We start from the raw sequence: 19,588 nt of genomic DNA, 5'->3' as shown, positions 1-19,588 counted from the left end.
ATGACTACTAAAGAAAAGGCCATTCTGAGAGTAGCTATAATTTGTGCTTCAAGAGTCAAAGGGACATGACCTCCCACAGGAGCTAGAATCACTCAGGACCTGGGTTAGAAGCCTAATTTCTCTTTTCTCTCATCCCTGAGCAGTCCACTTCCTTCTTCCCTGTCATTTCAAATACTAGGTGCTCCCGAAAAGGCCACCTTGGGAATCGAGGACAGTCGGCACAGGCACACAGGAACCGACGCAAACTGTAGGTGAAGCCCGCGCCCGCGCCCGGTAATGACTCCGCACACCCGCCTCCGTTCCAGCCCTGCGTGCGCCTGTCCTTCCCAGAGGCCGCGAGCACGAGAACTTCCTGGGGAGCTGCCCGTGGCCTTTCCTGGGGGTTATTTCGCAGCCCCCAACCTGGTGACAGCTCTTGACCTTGCTCTGTCACAACCAAAGGAGGATGTGACTGTCACTCTGTTTAGTGCGTGCGTGTGGGGAGCGGAGGGGGAGCTTCCCAGCACCACCCCACACCCATGCAGGTTTCAAAACACCCTACAGGCCTGAGCATGAAACTCCAGTGAAAATGACTGACTCCATCTCCACAGTTACGGCCCTGTGAACGTGCGCACCGTCTCCTCCTCGCGGTGGCTGGAGGTCTCCCTGCACCGGCGGCGACGTTTCCTTTGCTTGGCCGAGCTGAGCAGCTGTTCAGTGAGCCCCCTCCTAGCCGAGCAGATGACAGGAGCCCACGGGCCTATCCATCAGCAAACTGGGTCTTAAAAGAAATCAGGGTCTCATTGTGAAACTGCTCTGTGATACATATAAAATCATCACTGTTTGGACAGAAATTTAACAAGACCCGCAGCTCCAGGCGTGTGCCTGCTCACAGCGTTCACTATCCACGCTCCCAGTATGTCACTGTTGTCATTGATACGCGGGAAGGGCTGAGGAAATCCGTTTGACAAACCCAAGTCAAGGAGTCGCACATTGTTTTCTCCACTCGAGGTCTTGCCGCTGCATGAAGCCCGAGGTGGGCCCGTGACGTCGGGTGCTGCTGTGGCACAGCTCTGTTCCCTGCAAGGCGCAGGCCGGCCTCCCCGAAGGCTGCCAGCTCCATTCTTTCTAGCCCCTGTCCACGGCAACACCCGCTGGTAGGGGGGCCAGGAGCATACAGCCCACCCGGGTTCCGCTGGAGTTTGGTGAAAAAAGAGCATTCACAGCAGAAAGAGAGAGAGAAGCCGCCACACGAGCCTCTTCTCCAAGTTGACGTCATTTGGATTTCCTTTTCCTTACAAGGGTCCTGGTTTTTCAGCTTCCTGAAGACAGTGATGTGTGGAAAGTCTGGCGGGAAAGAGGGGATTTTAATATGGCCTTGGGCCTCTGAGTTTGGTCTCTTGTGATTCCAGGGGTACAAAATCCCGGGATCTGGCCTACGATGAAGCCCAGGCTCAGCCGCATATGGGCCCCCAGAAAACGTGAGTGTCATCCATGCTACGAGGACTCTTTCAGCACCGAGTGGCCCTGTGATCTAAAGGCCTTGGACTCGGGCAGAATATTTCATCAAGGTGCCTGAATCCTGATGGCTGTGGTCTCCACTCCAGACCCAGGTGACTGGCTCTCACAACACCCTGGCAACACTCCACAGTCGGGTGCTGTCCTCAGCCAGAGGGGCTCGCTGGTTCCTACCCCAGAACTTCTCACATACACATTTCAGAGACTTAATGCGATTGGTGACTTCATTGTTCCCCTTGACTGATCCATAGACACGTCCGGAAGCTTTGCCGCCCTCAGGACGGTTACCTTTGCTGGTTGACGTTACCTTTGCTCATTGACACGTTGGTTACTATGCAATTTCTGATCATCGCTATAAATAGTGTGTCCAACCTTGGCTAGGATCATAATCCTATTACATTGTTTCTGTGGAAAGATTATCCGGTTTCTACCATGGGAACGTCTAGTACCTCTATTTCAGGAACAAAACGTAATGTTCTGAACCGATGAACGTAAATCTCCAGCTAATTCAATACACCTAACAGTTAGTGAAAAGTCAGAGCGAACGCATTGTGTGAGGACTGCAGGCTTTTTCCTCCTGTGCGTTCACAGACGGGCATGTTTGCCAGGGCCTCGCAGGACCTGCGGGAACCTGTTCCCACTCCCACAGCCAGCAGCGAGAGCCGCCTGCCGAGTGCGATAAAGAGCCACCAACAATCAGAGGCTCCCCTGCTCCTGCCAAATGGGGCTCCTGGGCCGCTTCACTTGGCCTGTGTCCCTTTACCTCTTTGCGTGGAGTCCAAATAGAGGACGGCGGCTATACTCCTGGCTCTTTTGGCCTCTGCTCGAAGGCCCTCTACACATGCTGTCCTAGCCCCTAACAGCCTTCCCTCTACCTCTGACACCTCCGAACGCCTGTTTATCATGGAAGCGATAAAACTGAGCACATCCTCTAGGATGGCCCTTGTTGGGAGATTATAGTTGACCCTTGAACAACACGGGTTTGAATTGCACTGGTCACTTACATGTGGATTTTTTTCAATAAATACGTACAGCACTATAAACGTATTTTCCTTATGATATTCTTAATATTTTCTTTTGTCTAGTTTTATTACAAGAATACAGTATATAATACACATAACATACAAAATTTCTGTTTATCGACTTTGTTACCTGTGAGGCTTCCTGTCAACAGTAGGCTATTAGCAGTTATGTTTTGGGGAGTCACAAGTTATATGTGGATTGAAAACTGAGCAGGGGGTCAGCACCCCCAACCCCTACAGTTGAGCTGGCTCTCAACTGTGTTTTCTGCATGGTGGTCACGGGGGATCCATGGGAGGATTCCAGCGTTAGTCCTGGGAGCCGCCTGCATCACTCCCCTTCTCTGGCTAGCCGGGGACCACAAGGACACACCCAACTGCAAAGCATGCTGGGACAAGCGGCCAAGGCTCTCCCGAGGATAAGAGGAAATGGGTTTAAGGAGCAGGTAGCCAACCTCTGCCACGCCTTCCTAGTGCATCTCATCTGCCTTATCACAAATCCCCTCGTAAGAAAACTTAATTGTATTCTTCTGTTGTTAGTGCAAAAGGGAGGTAGCTGAGAAGGTCTGAAAGGGAAGCTTGCGGTGGACACTCGAGCTGGGATTAAAACTCCCAGCAGACGTGAACTGGCAGAGTTAGAGCTCGGGTTCAGGATCCACCTCTTTGTCACCTGAGTGGCCAATGGGCTGAGATGTAGGGACAGAGATTGTAACAATGATCCTGTTTGTCCAGGGCTTTGTAATACAACAGTCCCAGTCTATCCCAGTCCCACCCTGCAGAAGGCCCTGCAGACCTCCCTCTCCTCCTGCAGGCACCAGACTGTGTGACAGAGGAACCCCTGGGGCCCTGGGCTCCAACTTGAAGCGAGGAGGGAGGCATAAGTGACATTACTCCTCTGGGTGGCGAAACTTGTGCGAAAATTGTTCCCTGGGGAAGACAACTTGCACCGGATCAAACCCTGAAGCAAGCCACACATTTGCCCAGCCCCTTAAAACAAGTGCTACTTTATTTTTACCTAATTACTGATTAAACTAAAGGGATTCCCTTGGGTTTTCACCCCTCTAAAAATGGTGACAATAACAACCCATCCAGAGAACTGTGACTGCTGGGGCCTGCCTGGCCTCAGCCTTCCCCTCTCAGGGGCAGGTCCAGGACATCCTGGTCCAGGCTCAGGGGCAGGCCAGCTCTCAGCAAGGAGCTCAGATTCACTGTGCAGGGGACTCTACCTTGAGTCCCCTGCTGGTTCAGGACATGTTTACTGAGCACTTACTATGTGCCAAGCACTCTGCATGGCCCTGGCCCCTAGGACTCATCACTGATGGGGGCAACAGAGGCAACAACAGGCTCGCACTTACAATATGGTGAGCAGGCCCAGGCTGCTGAAGGAGCCCAGGGGAGGGGCGCGGTCCAGTTCTTGGAGCTGGCTCTCTGCCGTGTTCTTCTGGATCCCAATCCTGGCCTTGAGAGCTTCCCAGTACCCTAGTTCCCAGGTTCTTCCCTAAACCTCAGCACAGGAGCCAGGCAGGGCCCTGCTACCCACCACATGCCAGACTTGCCCAGCGCTACCACCTGCCTGGCCCTCTGAAGATGACACGGTCCCTCTGCTCGTCAGTGGGACCAGCCCTCCATGCTGGGCCCTGGACAGTGAGTGAATACCTGTGGCCACAGATGAAAGGGGTTGTCCTTCCAGCACAGCTCCCAGCCCATCCCAGCAGGAGTGCTACACACCAAAGCAGCTTTCTCTGCTCCATCTGGCCCAAGTTCACCTTCATCTGGCCTTGTCACACTATACAGCAGTTTGGACTGGGCTTAAATCTACATAGCTTCTAGCAGCACAGAACAAGGTGTCCTCTGGGCTGTGTGTGTGTGTCAAGCTGATAATTCACTGTATCTGAGTGTCTGCAGGTAACACATTCCTGTCTGAGCGGTCCTGTGGGTTCTGGCCTCAGGAAATACATGCAGACCTCGTTTTACAATGCTTTACAGATGTTGAGTTTTTTTTACAAATTGAAGACCCTTTTCCAGTTAAAAAGGTTACAGCCTGCTTTATTGCAGTGGTCTGGACAGGAACCCGCAGTATCTCGGAGGTGTGCCTATAAGGGGATACTCATAAATGTAACCACCCTTGGGGTTTGTATGTGGCCCTCCCTCACCTCTCAGAGGACTGGAATCACGGAAGCCCCGGAGTTCACAGGCAGGAGGTGCAGTGCTGGCCTGGGGTCCTTCAGATTTGTCTTGCTGACCCCACTCGGGAACCTCAGCTGGCCTCCTTCCTGCCAGACCCCCAGGGCCTTCTATTATGCCTTCCACTTGGTTACCTGTATGAGGGTTCTTCAGAGAAACAATCCACAGGAGGTGGCAGGGGTAGTGTCTTCCAGGCCAGGATTGTCAGCTTCTTTCCTGTCCCCAGGGAGCGGCCCTCAGAGGCTGAGGCACAAATGGGTGGTGTCCCTGGGATGAAGTCATCTGAGGCCATCACTGCACAAGAGAATACTGTGGCAGGACATTGTTGTGGAAGCATTAACAACTCTTTCCTCTTTCCTTTGCCTTTCAGAGGGGCTGTTTGCCCTTTCTTTCCTCTGGGAAGAATGTAAAGGGTGGAGGGCAGGAAAAAAAAGTGTCTTCCAGGCTGTGGTTTCCAAAAGCCCAGCCCTTAAGGGGAACAGAGGGAGCTCTGGGCATAAACAGGATGTTGGGAGGGAGGGAAGGGGGGGGGAAGAGTGAAAGCTCGGGGAGAGCTGTTCTTGCTTCCCCAGAGAAAGTGCCTTGGTCTCTGGTCTGTGCTTAATGAGGGAGCCGGAGCCTAGACCTGGGCGGGGCTGAAGTAGGACCTGTTTGGGCCCATTACCTCTCCACCTTATGGTTTCCGGTGCCCTGAAGTTGAACTGCTGCCCTGCTACTTCCCACCTTGTCTTGAGCAAGTTATTTCACTTCTCTGAGCCACAATTTTCCCACCTCTGAAATGGGGCTCATGGCCTGTCCCAGTGGTATGGCTGTGGGGAGAGCCCAGCAAAGCCTGGCCCACGCAGGCCAATTCCTTCTCCCTCCCCAACCCCCGTTTCTCTCCTTCCACTCCTGCCCTCCTGGCCCCTGAAGACCCTGGGGGGCCTAACCTAGCCTGTCTTCTGCTCCCCACTCCCTGCCACCCCAGCAGCCAGCCCCAGAGCTGGGCTCCCCTGCCCCGGCTCTGCTCATCGGTTTCCTGAGCCCGGTTGCCTTCCCTGTCACTCGCAGGACACACAGCTTTCTTCCGGCTGCATCCCCAGCACCTCACACAACCCACGGCTGGCAGGCAGTAGGCACCGAATAAGTGTTTGTTTAGTAAAATCTGACAGTTTGGGTAGGAAAGAGGAGAGCGGAGTGCAAGGAAGAAGGGACCAGATGTCCAGGTGCAGCCTCGGCCAGAGGTGAGGACCCTTTCCTCGGCCGCCGGTCCTGTGCTGAGGCCATGCTGGGTGCCGGGCTGCGGGTCCCCCTCTGCGCAGCAGGTAAGGCCCCCTCCTCCCCCTCCCACACACACACACTGGGCTCCCTGCGGGGTCTGAGGGAAGGGGGCCTGTCCCCTGAGGCTCCCAGGTTTCAAGGCTGAAGGGGTAAACAGTGGAAAATGATGTTTTTCAACTGTCAGTCTAGGCCCAGTGAAGCCTCAGCTGCCCCTCCGCTGCGGGCTGGCTGGGCTCCTCGGCTCCCTTCCCAAGGCCCAGTGGCCAGCACCCACAGCCTGCTGTTCTGCATCTCATTTCACGCACTCATGTCCTCACGGACGCGTCTGACCAACAAGTATTAATTAAGTGCCTCGTAGGTGCCTGGCTTCGACGGGCTCACATTCTACTGGGGGTTAAAGGCATTCGGCAGGAAGACAGTAAATAAAATGATTGTAGAACGTGACAAGTGCAGAGAAAGAAATAAGCAGGGTGACAAGAAGGAAGTCTTAGAAAGGTCTTCCTGGCCTCGGAGGCGACAGCAGCAGGACCCACTGGGGCCAGGGCCGTGAGTCCCAGCGAGCGGCCTGTGACTTGGGCCAGAGAGGCAGTGGGCATGGAAAGTTCAAGAAGGTTCAGGATACACGTTGGCTGTAAATCTCATGGGATTCGCTGTGGAACTGGACGCCAAGAAGGAGAGAAAGGGAGGGACCAAGCGTGACTCCTGGGTTGGGGCTGGAGATGTTGGAGGGAGGGGAGCCATTTAACGAGCTGGGGGGGACCAGAACGGAGCAGACTGGAGGGTGAATGCGTATGGACAGAGTGACAGCCGGAGGGAAGCATGCAGGAGCTCAGTGGTGGAGGGCAGAACCTGGGAGGCCTCAGGATACTGTGTTTTCCTTTAGGGTTTTCATTAGACCCTAAAATCAATGTGGTGGGCCACAGGCAGTGATTTTTAAAAAATTAAACAGATTAGGATAAAAAAATGTCAGAGTGAATCACAGGAAAGAGTAATATTTTTTTCTATTCCCTTTCTTCGACACAGCGGTTCTCCAATTCTTCTCAGCAGCAGGCAACATCCTGAACTCCGGTAAGTGTGAGGAGCTTTGTTCCTTTTGGCAAGTGCCTTCCTGGTCCTTTTGCCTGTGCCTCCTGCACTGGGCACAGGCTGGGTACTCTGTGTGCCAGCTCTTCTGTCTTATCTTTCCTCTCCTACGGCATCTGGCTTGAGGCTGGTTCCTTAAGGCCTAGGACCCCCAAGATCCTGGTCGCAGGCCCTTCATCCCTCTCAGCCCTTCTGCACAGCAGTTGTGAGCCGAGGAGAGCAGCCCTGACCAGCCTTGTTTACTGGGACCCTGGCAAGGGTATGGAGGCAGGAAGAAAGGAAGCCAACGCTGAGGTCTTGGGGCCTGGGGTTGGCTCCCAAGAGAAGTTTGATCTGCTCATTAGTTCGTTTGCTCATTCATTCATTCATTTTCAACACAGTGAGTCTTTCTGATGTCCTGGGCACTGGGAATATAATGATGACTATGGCTTGTTGTCTGCTCCCAAGGTGCCTGGACCTGGTAGAGGAGACAGACAAGCAAAAAGTCCCCTCCCCCAGGGCTTTTAGAAAATTCTGATGCTGCTCCCAGCACATTCAGGATCTTGCTGTAGGGTGGGCCTGAGCATTGGTGAACTTGAAAGGCTTCCCCGGTGATTCTGTGTGCAGCCCCTATTCTGAGCCCCTAACACCTACATCAGGGCAGTACCATGGGGTGACTAAGGGCCTGGACCTGGAAGCCTCACCCATGGTCCTTGAGTCCTGGCTCTATCCCTTCCCACTGGCTGGGCTTGGCCAAGTGGCTTAACTCTCTGGACTTGGTTTCCTCAGTTGTCAAATTGGCACTGTGACACCTATCCTAGGGGGTTGTTGGAAGGATTCATTGAGCTAAGGGCACATCATGAGTGCTCAGGGAGCACTATTGTTATTAAGCACTGACAAAGGAGCACCACAGCATGGAGGGAGGGCACCTACCCAGAATGGGGCAGAGGGGTGAGGAGCTAGCTGGGCAACGGGAAGGGGGAGGTGAAGGGATTGAGGGGGCACATGGGGGTGGCCAGTTCTTCCAGGCCAAGAGAGCTGCTTGTGCAAAGGCCCAGAGGCAGAGCTGTGGGCAATGGGAGGGCTAGCGGTGAGGAACGGAGAGGGAGAGAAGAGGCTGGAGAGGCTGCCTGTGGCATGGCTGAAAAGTGCTTTGGGGACTAGGGGTGGGGTGGAGGTGGCCATACGGTGACAGCCTCTCCTGCCCCAGACCTGCAGCAGGTGAGCAGCGGCAAGACCTTCTCCAGAGTGGAGGAGAAGCTGAGCTGGATGGACGCCCTGCAGTACTGCCGGGGTCAGCACACGGACCTGGCCGACCTGCAGAGCATGAACAGCATGAGCAGCATGATGACCCTCTACTCCCTCACCAGCGGCACCGAGGCCTGGATCGGCCTCTTCTACAACGTGGGCGTTGGCGGCCTGAGCTGGTCCAGCGGTTCCACCTTCAGCACCCCCGTGTGGAGCGTGCTGCCGATCTTCAAGGAGGGCATCTGTGCCACGCTGTACTCCGTAACCATTGTCCCCAACCTGGGGGCTGCCTCCTGTGCAGCTCAGAAGCCCTTCATCTGCTACTACGGTGTGTTCACAGCCATAGCCTGGGCCCTGTCTTGCTTCACAGCTGCTTTTCAAGAGCAAATGAGAGCGAGAGAGGCCAGGGCTTTCCGAGGATAACTGTTACCTCATCCCTCTCGGCTATACTCCTCTCTTCGGCCTTAGTTTCTCTCTTCTGTCCCTCATTTCCAGGAGTTCATCAGAGAAATGGGTATAAATCAGGGTAGAGAAAAAGTAAAATCTGGAATGTTCCACTTCGTCCCCTCCTTCTGCCTATTATAGATTTAGGGGAAGAGAAAAGGAAAGGGAGGAAAAAGGCAAAGACAGGCCAGGGGTCCATTTGCTCCTGCAGAGAGGAGAGCAGAATTCAAGGTCTCTCCTCCTCATCGAGCACAGGGCGGTTCTGCCTCATGGGGGTGGGGGAATGTGGGCCAGCCGCTCTCTGGGGGACCCTCTGCTTCTGGGAGGTGGGTGGCGCAGCCAGCTCCTTACGGCTTCTCTGCAGGAAGTCCACTCTCAGTGCCCTTGGTGCTGGCTGGCCATCCTTGCCCCAGGCTGGCCCCTCTGCCTAGGTGGCCCATTCCATTGACCTTTGGCTGAGATCACATAGGGGGCTGGTTATAGACCAGAGCGCACTTTCCTCGAAAAAACTGCCAGTTTCTGCTTTTCTCTCAGTCAGTCAAGGCCCAGCCCAACTTTATACCACTCCGACCCCTCAAATAGGGGCACGGAGAACCGACCTGTTGAGTCTCCAGTTCTCCACCATGCCTGTCACAGGGCCTTGACATGTAGCCCACATGGCCCGGGTGTGACCTAGGATTCCCAAAGCAGTGGGAGTGGGGTGCTAGGACAGGAGCCCCGCCAAGGAAGTGTCATTCTAGGACTCCACCCACTTCTCCATCTCCCAGAGCTGCACAACCAGCACACCCCTCCTCCCCGGCGACTGTTCTTGACACAATGAACTCTTACAAATGTAAATCAAACACTTTGCTTAAACACATCCAACAGGTCCCCTTAGCACTTAGAATCACAACCCTTTTGTAGCCACGGGGCCCTGCGCCATCCATCTCTTTGGCCTCATGTCCTATTTCTCTCCGTGGCCACACTGGCTGCCTCCTGCTCCTCAAACCCACACAGCCCCTTCCCACCTTAGGACCTGGCCTTTGCCTGGCTGGGGTCTTCCTTCCTACCTCTCCACAAGGCGTCTCCTTCTCATATTCTCTTTGGGAGAAAGATCCTGCTTGTCTTATTTCTGCTACTTTTCCAGGGCCTAAAATAGCATTTGCCACACCATAGGAGCTCTATAGATGTATTTGTTAAATAAATGTAACTAGGAAGAAAGGAGCCTACCTAACCTTGAGCTAGGCTTCTCCCAACTTCAACTTGGCAGTTCCTGGTGCCTGCAGAGGATCCTGGGCAGCCCCACTCCTGCCCCGTAACTAGAGGTCTGTTTCTGTTTTCCAGACCCTGCTGAAGGGCACCACAGCCTCATGGAGCCCGCTCTCAGTCTGACCATCCCTCCAGAGCAAGGTACACACCTAGGAGCCCCACTTCCCCTTGACTTATCCACCAGAACCAGATGGCAGGGTCACCACACCTGGGTCCCCCCACCCCCTCCATCTGGCTGAGGGATCCCCTGGCTTTGCTGCCCCCAGGCTGAAACCCCTGGGTAGAGTCAATGCCTTTATTATTAAATGGACCCAGAGGAGGAGGTGACTTGATCAAGGTCTCCATTCAGAGAGTGGCTGAGCCAAGGCTGCATCCCAGCTCTTTGGATGCCCCTATCTTAGTGGCTTGGGGGTGGGGGCGTCGGTGGCACCTCCTCACAACCCAGGCCTATCCATGTGGTGTGTGGGGGGGTGTTCCCCTCTCGATATCACTGCCCTGGTATGTAAATTTTTTTCTTCATGTTTGGTGTGGAGAAATTTTGACAAAGGAAATACACTCCTCAACCAACCTGTCGTGTGGAGTTGGTTTTCTGCCTGTTATGGAGTATGGAGTTATGGAGTGAAAATGAGTTTTCTGAGGCAGGCACACCTGCATGTGTCCCTTGTCTTGCCATGCAATATGGCTTGAGTTTGGGCAGGTCATCTCTCCGAGCCTTTCTTTTCTCCTCTATAAAATGGAATTAGTAACATCTACTTCTCAGGGTTATGATGCGATTTTAAAAGATGATGTATCCACATGCATAGCTCAGGGCTGGTGAGACCTACGTGCTTAATGAACGATAACTTTAAAAATCAGTTTAGATTAGGGAAGGTGAGGGAAATGTCAGGCAAATCTTGATAGGCTTCAGTGAACAGGTATGTGTCAAGAGAGCGAGGGGACCCCATTTGAATATGAGGATGTGACTCCCAGTTCTGCAAACAGAGGTGTTTCCTTTCCTGATCTCCAGAATCAATCCCTCCAGTGGTGCCAAAGCACATCCTTTCCAGACTTCCGTTGTTTGGAATCACAGATGTGTGGTCTCTGTTCTTTGCCCCCAGCTGTGGTCCAGATTGGCGGACTGACCTTCAAGAGATTTGAACAACGAACGACGTGGCTGTCAGCGCTGCTCTACTGCCGCGCCCACCACACGGACCTGGCCGACCTGCAGCTGGTGACTGATGAGGCCGGCAAGGAGGCCCTGAAGTCCATCACCAATGAGACGGAGGCCTGGATTGGCCTCTACTTCAACGCAGCCTCTGAGTCTCTGAGCTGGTCCAGCGACTCGGGTGCCAGCATCCCCACCTGGCTGCAGGTGCCCAAGTTCGGGCCAGGATTGTGTGCGGGGCTCCGCACCTTCGTACGCTATACCCCCAGAGTTTATTCGCTGGTCTGCTCTTCCCTGCAACCCTTTATCTGCTTCTACGGTGCGTGGCAGCCCTTCCCACTGGCCCTTGGCTCTCCAAGGCTAGAACGGGATGGGAAGTGGGTCTGCTTCGCAGTGGGAGACACTAAGGAAGCACGTCTGGCCTGAGGGTAGCTGAGTTCTGAAGCAGTGCTTATTAATTCTGGGAGCTCTTTAAAGAACGGACCAGGCCCCATCCAGCCTCAGGGCATAAGCAATTAGCAACAGGAATTGGTTACTGAGCAATGAAACGGTTGAAAGCATGGGTTTTGGAATCAGACACTTTTCCACTTGCTAGAAATAAGGTGGGCAGCGTCCCTGAGCCTCCTTTTTATCTGGAAAGTATCCTTAACAAAATGGTACTGAGGACCTGCTCATAGGACGGCTCTGCAGACTGAATGATGTACATAAAGGGCCTTGGGGAGTTCCCGGCACAGAGTGAGCACCCAGCAGCCAGGAGCGACTGTCACTGTTATTGCCACTGTGAATGTACAAGAGCCAGAGGCCACCGTGGGTATTCGGATCTCGCGGACGGTGTGCCTCTTCAGCAGCAGGCCTCCTCTCTTTTTTCTTTCCTTTCTTCCTTCCTTTTTCGTAACAGCTTTATTGTGATATAATTCACATCCCTTACAATTCGCTCTCTGAAGTGGGTGTTGGTGCGTTCACAGGACCATCCCATCGGCACCACCTAATTTTAGGGCATTATTATCAACCCCAAAGAAACTTCTTATTCTGTAAAATCAGAACGATGGCTCTGCCCTTGCGGAGCTGTTGTGAGGATTAAGGCTGTGGTCCACACGGTAGGTGTACGACACACGCGCCCTCCTGAGTTTGGTTACTGTGATGGGGCCTGGGCCAGCACTGCCTGGTGGGACAGACCTGGGGGAGCTGTGTCCCCTCACACTCTGTCTTTACTGGCAGATCCCTCTATTGGACACCGGAAGTCGGCAGTGATGCCCCAGCTTGTCCACGATCCCTCCTCGAAAGTGACTCAGGGGATGACGCCCAGACCAGGTACACTCCCGTTTTTGGCTCTGTATGGGTGTTTGATCTTGGCTGGATCCTGGGGTCTCCAGGGCCCGGGAAGTGGAGAGGGTGGCCTGAAAGCAGCGGCACAGGGTGGGTTCCATGGGTCCTCCCAGAAGAGAGAGGCCAGAACACAGGTGAGCTAACTGGATGGCAACCAAGGGCCCCTTACAGAGAGGAATTTCCCTGTGCAGCCCACCTGGCTGGCGAGCTGGGGTCGGGGTGAGGCGGCCTCGATCAGCATCAGCCTCCCTCCTGGAACTGGGCCACTGAACTTGCAGGTCCAGGGCCAGGAGACCCACCAGAGGCTGGGCAGTCTCTCAGGTGAGGGGACCAGGGCCCCCGAGGCTGAGCAGAAAAGTCACCAGAGGCCTTTGAGGCTGGGTATCCAGAGAGAGAGGAGCCCATGAGAGGTGCCTGTGAACTCCCTTCTAGCTCTGTGCTCTGGGCACCTCTCACGGAGAGAACTGAGGGGTGAGCTGTGGGGACAGGCTGGGAACGGCAGTGACAGTATTCCTTCAGGACTGTGAAATTCCTGAAACACCTTCACAGCTGTTACCTCATGTGGCTTCCCAAGAGTTTTGAAGCTGAGGAGACCGAGGGCACATTTCCAGTTCTCCTGGCTTCTTTACAGATTCCTACACCAGACAATATATTACTGCCTTTTTTGGGGGACAGGAAGAAAATTAGGGGACTTGCTCCCAGAGCTTCAGTCACTCGGGGGACACAGAGAAAAGGGAGGGCTTGTTCTTAGGGAGCTGACAGCCGGCCGGGGAGGAACCTGTGAAGGCGGTGCTGCCTGTGAAGTCACAGGCCGGCAGGGTGGGGACACAGAAGGGGCTGTCCCAGCTCCTGGAACTGCCAGGGGACTTCCTGGGGGAGGAGGTGATCTTGAAGCAAAGGGGAGCGGCAGGCGGTCGGGTGGCGGCCTGGGGGTAGGGCCTGCAGGTAGGTTGGGGTGCCGAGCGGGGCCCAGGTCCTGCTGCTAGGGAGCGTGGGCCTGCCCTGCCGGCCACGGCGCCAGGGCCTGCCTGGGGTCGGGTTTGGGCCAGGGGCCGGGAGGAGCCCGCCTCCCGCTCTCCACCCAAGGTCTCAGCTGGTGCCCGGCCGCCCGGGCCGCACCCAGGGGCTCAGGGGGCCCTCCCCGCCCGCCTGTCACAGGGGTGCCCGGGGCCTCTGCAGGCGCCCGGGGGGCCCCCGCCCGAGGCAGCGACCCTCCCTCTGCTCCTGTCTCGAGCCTGCCCCCCCGCCCCCCGTGGGCGCCCACGAAGCCGGGGAGCAGCGCCCCAGCCCGAGGCCCGCCCGGGGCGCTCTCGCCTCCTAGGACCAGGCGGCTCCCCGGCCCCGGGGGTGCGCCCCGAGGGATGTCTGTCCCCAAAGGCCCTGGACGCCGCTGGTCACTACCCAGGGCGCGACCCCGTGACCGACGGTAGGTCCGTGACTCCGCGGGGGCGGAAGGGGCAGCGGCGGCCACTGGCTCGGCTCCCCCCCCCGGGGTTCCTCAGTTTCCCCCAGGATGGCGCTGCCCCCGAGTTGGGCGCTTACCTGCAGCTGGCCGCGAGGCCCCGAGCCTCTGGGGAGCTTTCCGGGGCTCCTGTGCAGGGGCCCCCCGGGCGGGAGCAGCGCCGCGCCGGGGCCGGGGGCAGCCCGGGAGCTGGGGGAGCCCGCCAGGGCCCGACCGCGCCGGGCGGCCGCGAAGCTGGGGTTTGGGGGTCCTCCTTTGGGGAGCCGCAGCCCCGTGCCCCGGCGGAGAGGCTGAGGCTGGGCGGGTGGGGCGTGCTGGGCCCCGGCCGCACTCCAGGCCACCCCACGGGGGCTTGTCCGCGCCCCCTCCCCCCTCCCTGGGTGATTGGGGGTCGGCCTCTGGGGGAGAAACACTCTAGTTGGCCGCAGGAGGCTGAAGGTTGGGACGCTGGCTCTACTGCCTACTGTGTGGCCTCAGGCGAGTTCCCTAACCTCTCGGAACTTCATTTTTCTCATCTTTAAACGGAAGGGAAAAGCCATTGCCATGAGGTATCTTTCAGTGCCTGGCATCTGGCAGATACTCAATAAATGGTAGTTATTACCATTTTAATCAGTTCACTAGTGAAATGATCAGTGATTTATTCATCTCCTGCCTCTGTTCTTACCTTATTGGATGGACTGGGCTGGCCTCATTTTAATCTTATTAATTATAAATGGTTGTGAATGATCTCAGTCATGAATTAGGGAGATTTCGAATCTCAAGGGCAGGGATTGCTTTATGCCTCTCTATCTTTTCCAGGCCTAGAACAGTGTTTTTGTAGATAATTTGTAGATAATTTAATTCAGTGACTACTTCCTCAGTACCTGTTTTGAACAAGGCATTGAACTGTGGACATACCAAGATGAATTGGACCTCTTACTGTTTCTAAAAGAGCTTAGCCTAACGGGCAAACGGAGACAGCCAGGACAGTGGCTTCCATTCTGCCTGGGAAGGTGGTACAGCAAGCAGTCCTCTCTTATCCACGGTTTCACTCTTAGTTTGTTACCTGTGGTCAACCACAGTTTGAAAATATGTATTAAATGGAAAATTCCAGAAATAAACAAGTCATATGTTTTAAACTGTGCGTTGCTCTGAGAAGCACGATGAAATCTTGGGCTGACCCACACTGGCCACACTGCATAGCAGTGATTTTCAGTCGGTGTGCCGCAAGAATTTTAGTAATCAGTTTATGTGTGCCAGGAGATGAAAATGGTTGAAAATTGCTGCTGTAAAGGGTGAGAAAGCTGATGGGAACATGGGAAAATGGGCCATCTCAGACATTGGGTAGGGGAGTGACCGGCGCTACCACCCTGGCCATGCACGTCAGTTCTGAAATGGGCACGCCCTTCTCCTACAGAAATTCTACCTGTGGACATTTATTAAGGAAATAATAGCACCAGGAGTACACATATACACGCATCCTCCACACGTGGGCTGTTGTTGCAGCATTGTTTGTTACACTGAGAAACTGGAGGCAATCTAATGTCCACCGAAAGCAAGTTGGTCAAATAAGTGCTGGTGCATTAATTGTATACACACAGCCTCTCAGAGAGTAAGGCAGATCTTCACCCATTCAAATGAAAAAATTCAAGTTAATAGTGGCTGTCCCTGGGTCAGGGGACGGATACTTTTGCTTAAATATTTTGCAATAATATACCATAAAAACAATATGGTTATTTCTATATTTGAAATAAAAAGACAACTGCAAGGCACTGACAGGACTTTGGTGACTGAACATGAGAGCAAGTGACAGGGAGTAAGGGAGCTGCTGAGGATACCTGCGGTCTCTAGCTGGTGCCACATCAGATGGGGCGGCCGTACAGGGCAGAGGGGGTTGCTTGGGGGAGGCTGAGCTTGGTTCTGCAATACTTTGATAATATGCCTTGATGGAGATGTTGGGGGTCCCTGGGTGCCATGGTAGGGCTCCGTGTGGCTGTCAGACAGCATTAGGGGCCTGGGCCTCTTGGGGTAGGAACTACCAAAAGAAAACGTTTGCTACTGAGTAGAAATCTCGTAACATTGCACAAACAAGCCCCACAAATCCTGTACTAGGGGTACTTAGTGAGAGATGATGGTGTAGCAGCCCAGGGGCTGGAACACCAGCCTGTGGAAGTCAGTCAGGGACTGGCAGGGGCTGAACTTCCCACCTGAATGGTTTCTGCAGCAACTGGGTGAATGGCAGGGGTGCCCATGCCTGTCTTCCAGCTCAGGGGCAGTCGCCGACCTCAGTCCACCTTGCTCCAGGCCATCTTTGCAGTAGCTCCTTCATTTCCCCTTCTGCAGCTCCGCCCAATGAAGAAAGTGGCACTGACATGAGAGATGCAGCCACTGCCACTCAGGCCCAACACGTGAGCCCATCTAACCATCCAGAGCCACGAGAAGAATCTCCAGCGCCAGAATCCGGTAACTGCTTCTGGTTGCCCACTTCCCGCTCATAGCAGCAAGCGGTTCGATCTGGCCCACTCCTTCGCACAGGTCCTGGAGACCTTGTGAGAGGAAGGCGAGAGGAGAGACATTGGGGAGGTTGGAACAGCAGCAGGAGGAACAAGGGGGAGGATGCCAGAGCGAGCTCCCTGACTGCCGCGCAAGCTTAGGGAGCGTTTTCCTCACTTCAGCATCTCCCATTTCTCACCTGCAAAAGGGGTGCAGTAAAAACTACCCTGCCTACATCACAGGGCTGCTGCAAACCCCGAGTCAGATAATTATGTACTTTATAAACTACAAAGCGCTATGCAAATATAAAGTAGTCCTATTATGAGCTGGTATTCTGTGATGATTACAGTGGCTCACGGCCGAAGGCCCAGCTTGTTTATAGGCTCCAAAAACTTAGGTTTCCTGGGGTAGGGTGGGCCCTTACAGATGTGGGCCCAGGGAGGGGTGCATATTTCCAGCATGGTGTTGCAGTGCCTACTTTATAGAGTTATTAAGAGGAAGGGGGAAAATACAGAAAGGAAAATAATTGCCTGATGTGGGCGGAGGGCCAGCGTTATCCCGTGGCCTAAGGCTTTCCTTTCAGCCACTAGTTGGTTGGTCCTAAGAGTGGCCGAGCATTGTCCTGTTCAGTAGTTCCTTTTTCTCCCTTTTTGAAATCCTAAATCACCATGTACCGTCTCTGGTATCCAGTGTGCACTCCTGACTGCTAACAACTTGAAGTTTTCGAATGGCAGTGAGAATTTTCCCTGAACCAGGCAGCACTTCCTTTTTCAGGGCAACTCTTCGGAATCCTGAAAGCAGATTTTACCATCCCAGCTCAGATGGACCCAGAAGATGTGAAAGACCAATTTCTGAGTGAGGTGAGACTTCTGCCCGCTTCTAATTTTGGTCAGGTGACTTATGCAAGGTAGTACTGTCAAAACCAATACAGGGGGAGAGAAAGCTTTGGAAAATTGGCTCATCTGTTCCCATTGCCATCACTCTGGCTCATGGTGACAGGTTGGTTCATGTGCCGAGATCTTTTCAGATCTTTATCTTACTCTAGCCAGCAATTTTCCTGAGCTCTTAAAAAAAAACAAAATATGGCAGCATAGTCAGAAGGACCTGAATTTGGGTCTTGGTTTTCCATTTATTAGTTGTGTGACCTTGGACAAGTAACTTAATCTTTCTGAGTGTCAGTTTCCTCACGAATTAGGAAGAGCAGTACCTAACTCATATGGTTGGCATTATGATTAAATGAAATATTCCAAGTGCTTAGCAAACTGGTACATAGTAAGTGCTCAATAAACATAAACATTAGCTATCATATCATTATCAACAGTACTGTTCTAAATATGCATTTCTTCGAGGCTCCCCCTCCTTCTTTTAAAGTATGTGAGGTGGCAGATTGTCAAGAGGAAGAATTATTCCTAAATATTGTGACAAAAGCCTCAAGCTGATTTCAAATATGGCTTAAGGGCACACATTTCAGTTGTATCAGATAATCATATGATATCAGAGCCAGAGAGTTCCTTATGGGTCATCTAGCCAAAATCAATTTTACAGATGGGGAAACAGATTGTATTTATCTCGTAGTTTATTGCAATTTACTCACAGGCCAAAGAAAGAGCACCTAGGCAATCTATTCTAAAATCTCAGGAACTCAGTTTCTAGAAAAGAACTGTGGGGGTGGGGGAGGTGTGTGCACATGTGCAGGCCTGCCAAGGAACAGGGAGGGGAACTGGAGAGCTTTTAGTGCATTTTGCTACTGAAGGAAGAACAGGTGCAAAAGATGCAATTCAGCATCTGATACATTTTTTTTCCCCCCAGTAAAAGTCCAGGTAATAACCCTGCAGTGCTGAGCATCAGGTCTATAAAAGTCAAGGATTTTGGGGGGATGGGTGGGGAGACCAAACCAGAAGCCATTTACCTTCTGCTTTATAAATTAAAGCCAATAATAGGAAGATTGGGGTCCAAATGGAGAATTCCATCTTCTGGTCACCTTTGTTGGAATGTATCTATCACATATTAATGGAGAGAATTTCTCTCTCACAGATTTAAAGGATGGAACTGGGGGGGCAAAGTATGTGTGGGGGAAGGTAGAATACATATTATTAGTTTTGGCAGCATTTTAAAATTCCAAATAGAAGGCCAACTTATCCCAGTTCAGGGGACAGGAACAGAGAAACACTGTCACAGGCACTCACTGTGCTCAGAGCTAGAGAGGAATTAGTGGTGTTAACCCTGGCTGAGGTTAGATCCCCTGGGGAAGTTAAAGCCTGGCCCTGTCCTCAGAAAGATTCTACTGAACTGTTCAGTGGGACCCAAAGGTACCCCTGCTCTTCTTTAGGTTGCGCAGCGATTCTGATGAGCAGTCCCGACTGCGAAGCTCTCCGGTCGCTTGTTTTAGCCTCTTTTGGCATCCAGCTGCCCTCTGTTGCCTGGGGGCGTTGGTGGCAGGGGCCTAACAAAACTGATCTATGTACCTCCCCACTGGTGACCGTGCCAATGACAAAAGGCAGGCAGCTGGAGGGGAGAAGGGAGGCTGAGAAACATAAAGGGTCTATAGGTGGACAGTTTAGGATGGTGATGACAAACAAGGTCACAAGACAGTATTAGCAGTTTTTCTCTTTTTGATGTTTCAGATCCAAGAAGTCTTAAAGCAAACGTTAGGTCATAAGCAACTCAGACTGAAATGGGTCGGCTTTGAAGTAAACAAAGAATAGCTCGAGTCTACTGATCTGTGGCCTCCTCACACAGTCTTCTCTGGGTTTTGAGTGAATTTTCGTTTTTTAATTCCAAGTAGCTCAGAGTGAGAAATAACTCCAGATATGTGAAGAGGCTAACTGTGGAACTCAGACCCCTGCCCAGCACAAAAGAAAATGGCACATGCAACCCCATCCTTGGCATTTTATAGAACGAAATAGGTAAATAAGGGAAGGTGCAGGTGTTTGGGGACAATAATTTTGAGGACGACAAGCACATAGGAACAAAAAACAAAAGTCCTGAAACAAACCCTCTGGGGAATTAAGAGAGGAAAGTAGTGGTCTGGGAGGCCAAGTAGAGCCATAGCTCCAAATACAGTGCATGCTTTTTTTACCAGTGACAATCCAGTAAAGGGCTCCAGAATGAGGAGCTGTCTGGGGTCTTATCACAACACCATACTATATGTTCATGCTACTTGCCCTAAATCTAAATGTTACCTGTAAATTGGGAAATTCTAAGACATTGTTTTTAATGTTA

The 19,588-nt window shown here is 53.1% G+C and overlaps 1 protein-coding gene across 1 annotated transcript; it reads left to right on the top strand.

Moving 5' to 3' along the window:
* The first annotated feature begins 276 nt into the window (after nucleotides 1–276).
* On the top strand, nucleotides 277–19,122 carry CLEC20A (C-type lectin domain containing 20A). The gene is given in 10 exon segments (XM_087828187.1): nucleotides 277–470; nucleotides 591–696; nucleotides 2,089–2,170; nucleotides 8,233–8,598; nucleotides 10,038–10,103; nucleotides 11,060–11,425; nucleotides 12,325–12,417; nucleotides 16,217–16,336; nucleotides 17,141–17,226; nucleotides 18,991–19,122. Coding segments are annotated over 10 exon segments (1,611 nt in total).
* The last annotated feature ends 466 nt before the right edge of the window (nucleotides 19,123–19,588 follow it).

This window comes from Miniopterus natalensis, chromosome 19 (genome assembly GCF_054644295.1).
Source record: "Miniopterus natalensis isolate mMinNat1 chromosome 19, mMinNat1.hap1, whole genome shotgun sequence".
In the NCBI taxonomy this organism is placed as follows: Eukaryota; Metazoa; Chordata; class Mammalia; order Chiroptera; family Miniopteridae; genus Miniopterus; species Miniopterus natalensis.
Note: the sequence above shows the minus strand (reverse complement) of the source record. Positions and strands in the feature narration are given on the sequence as shown.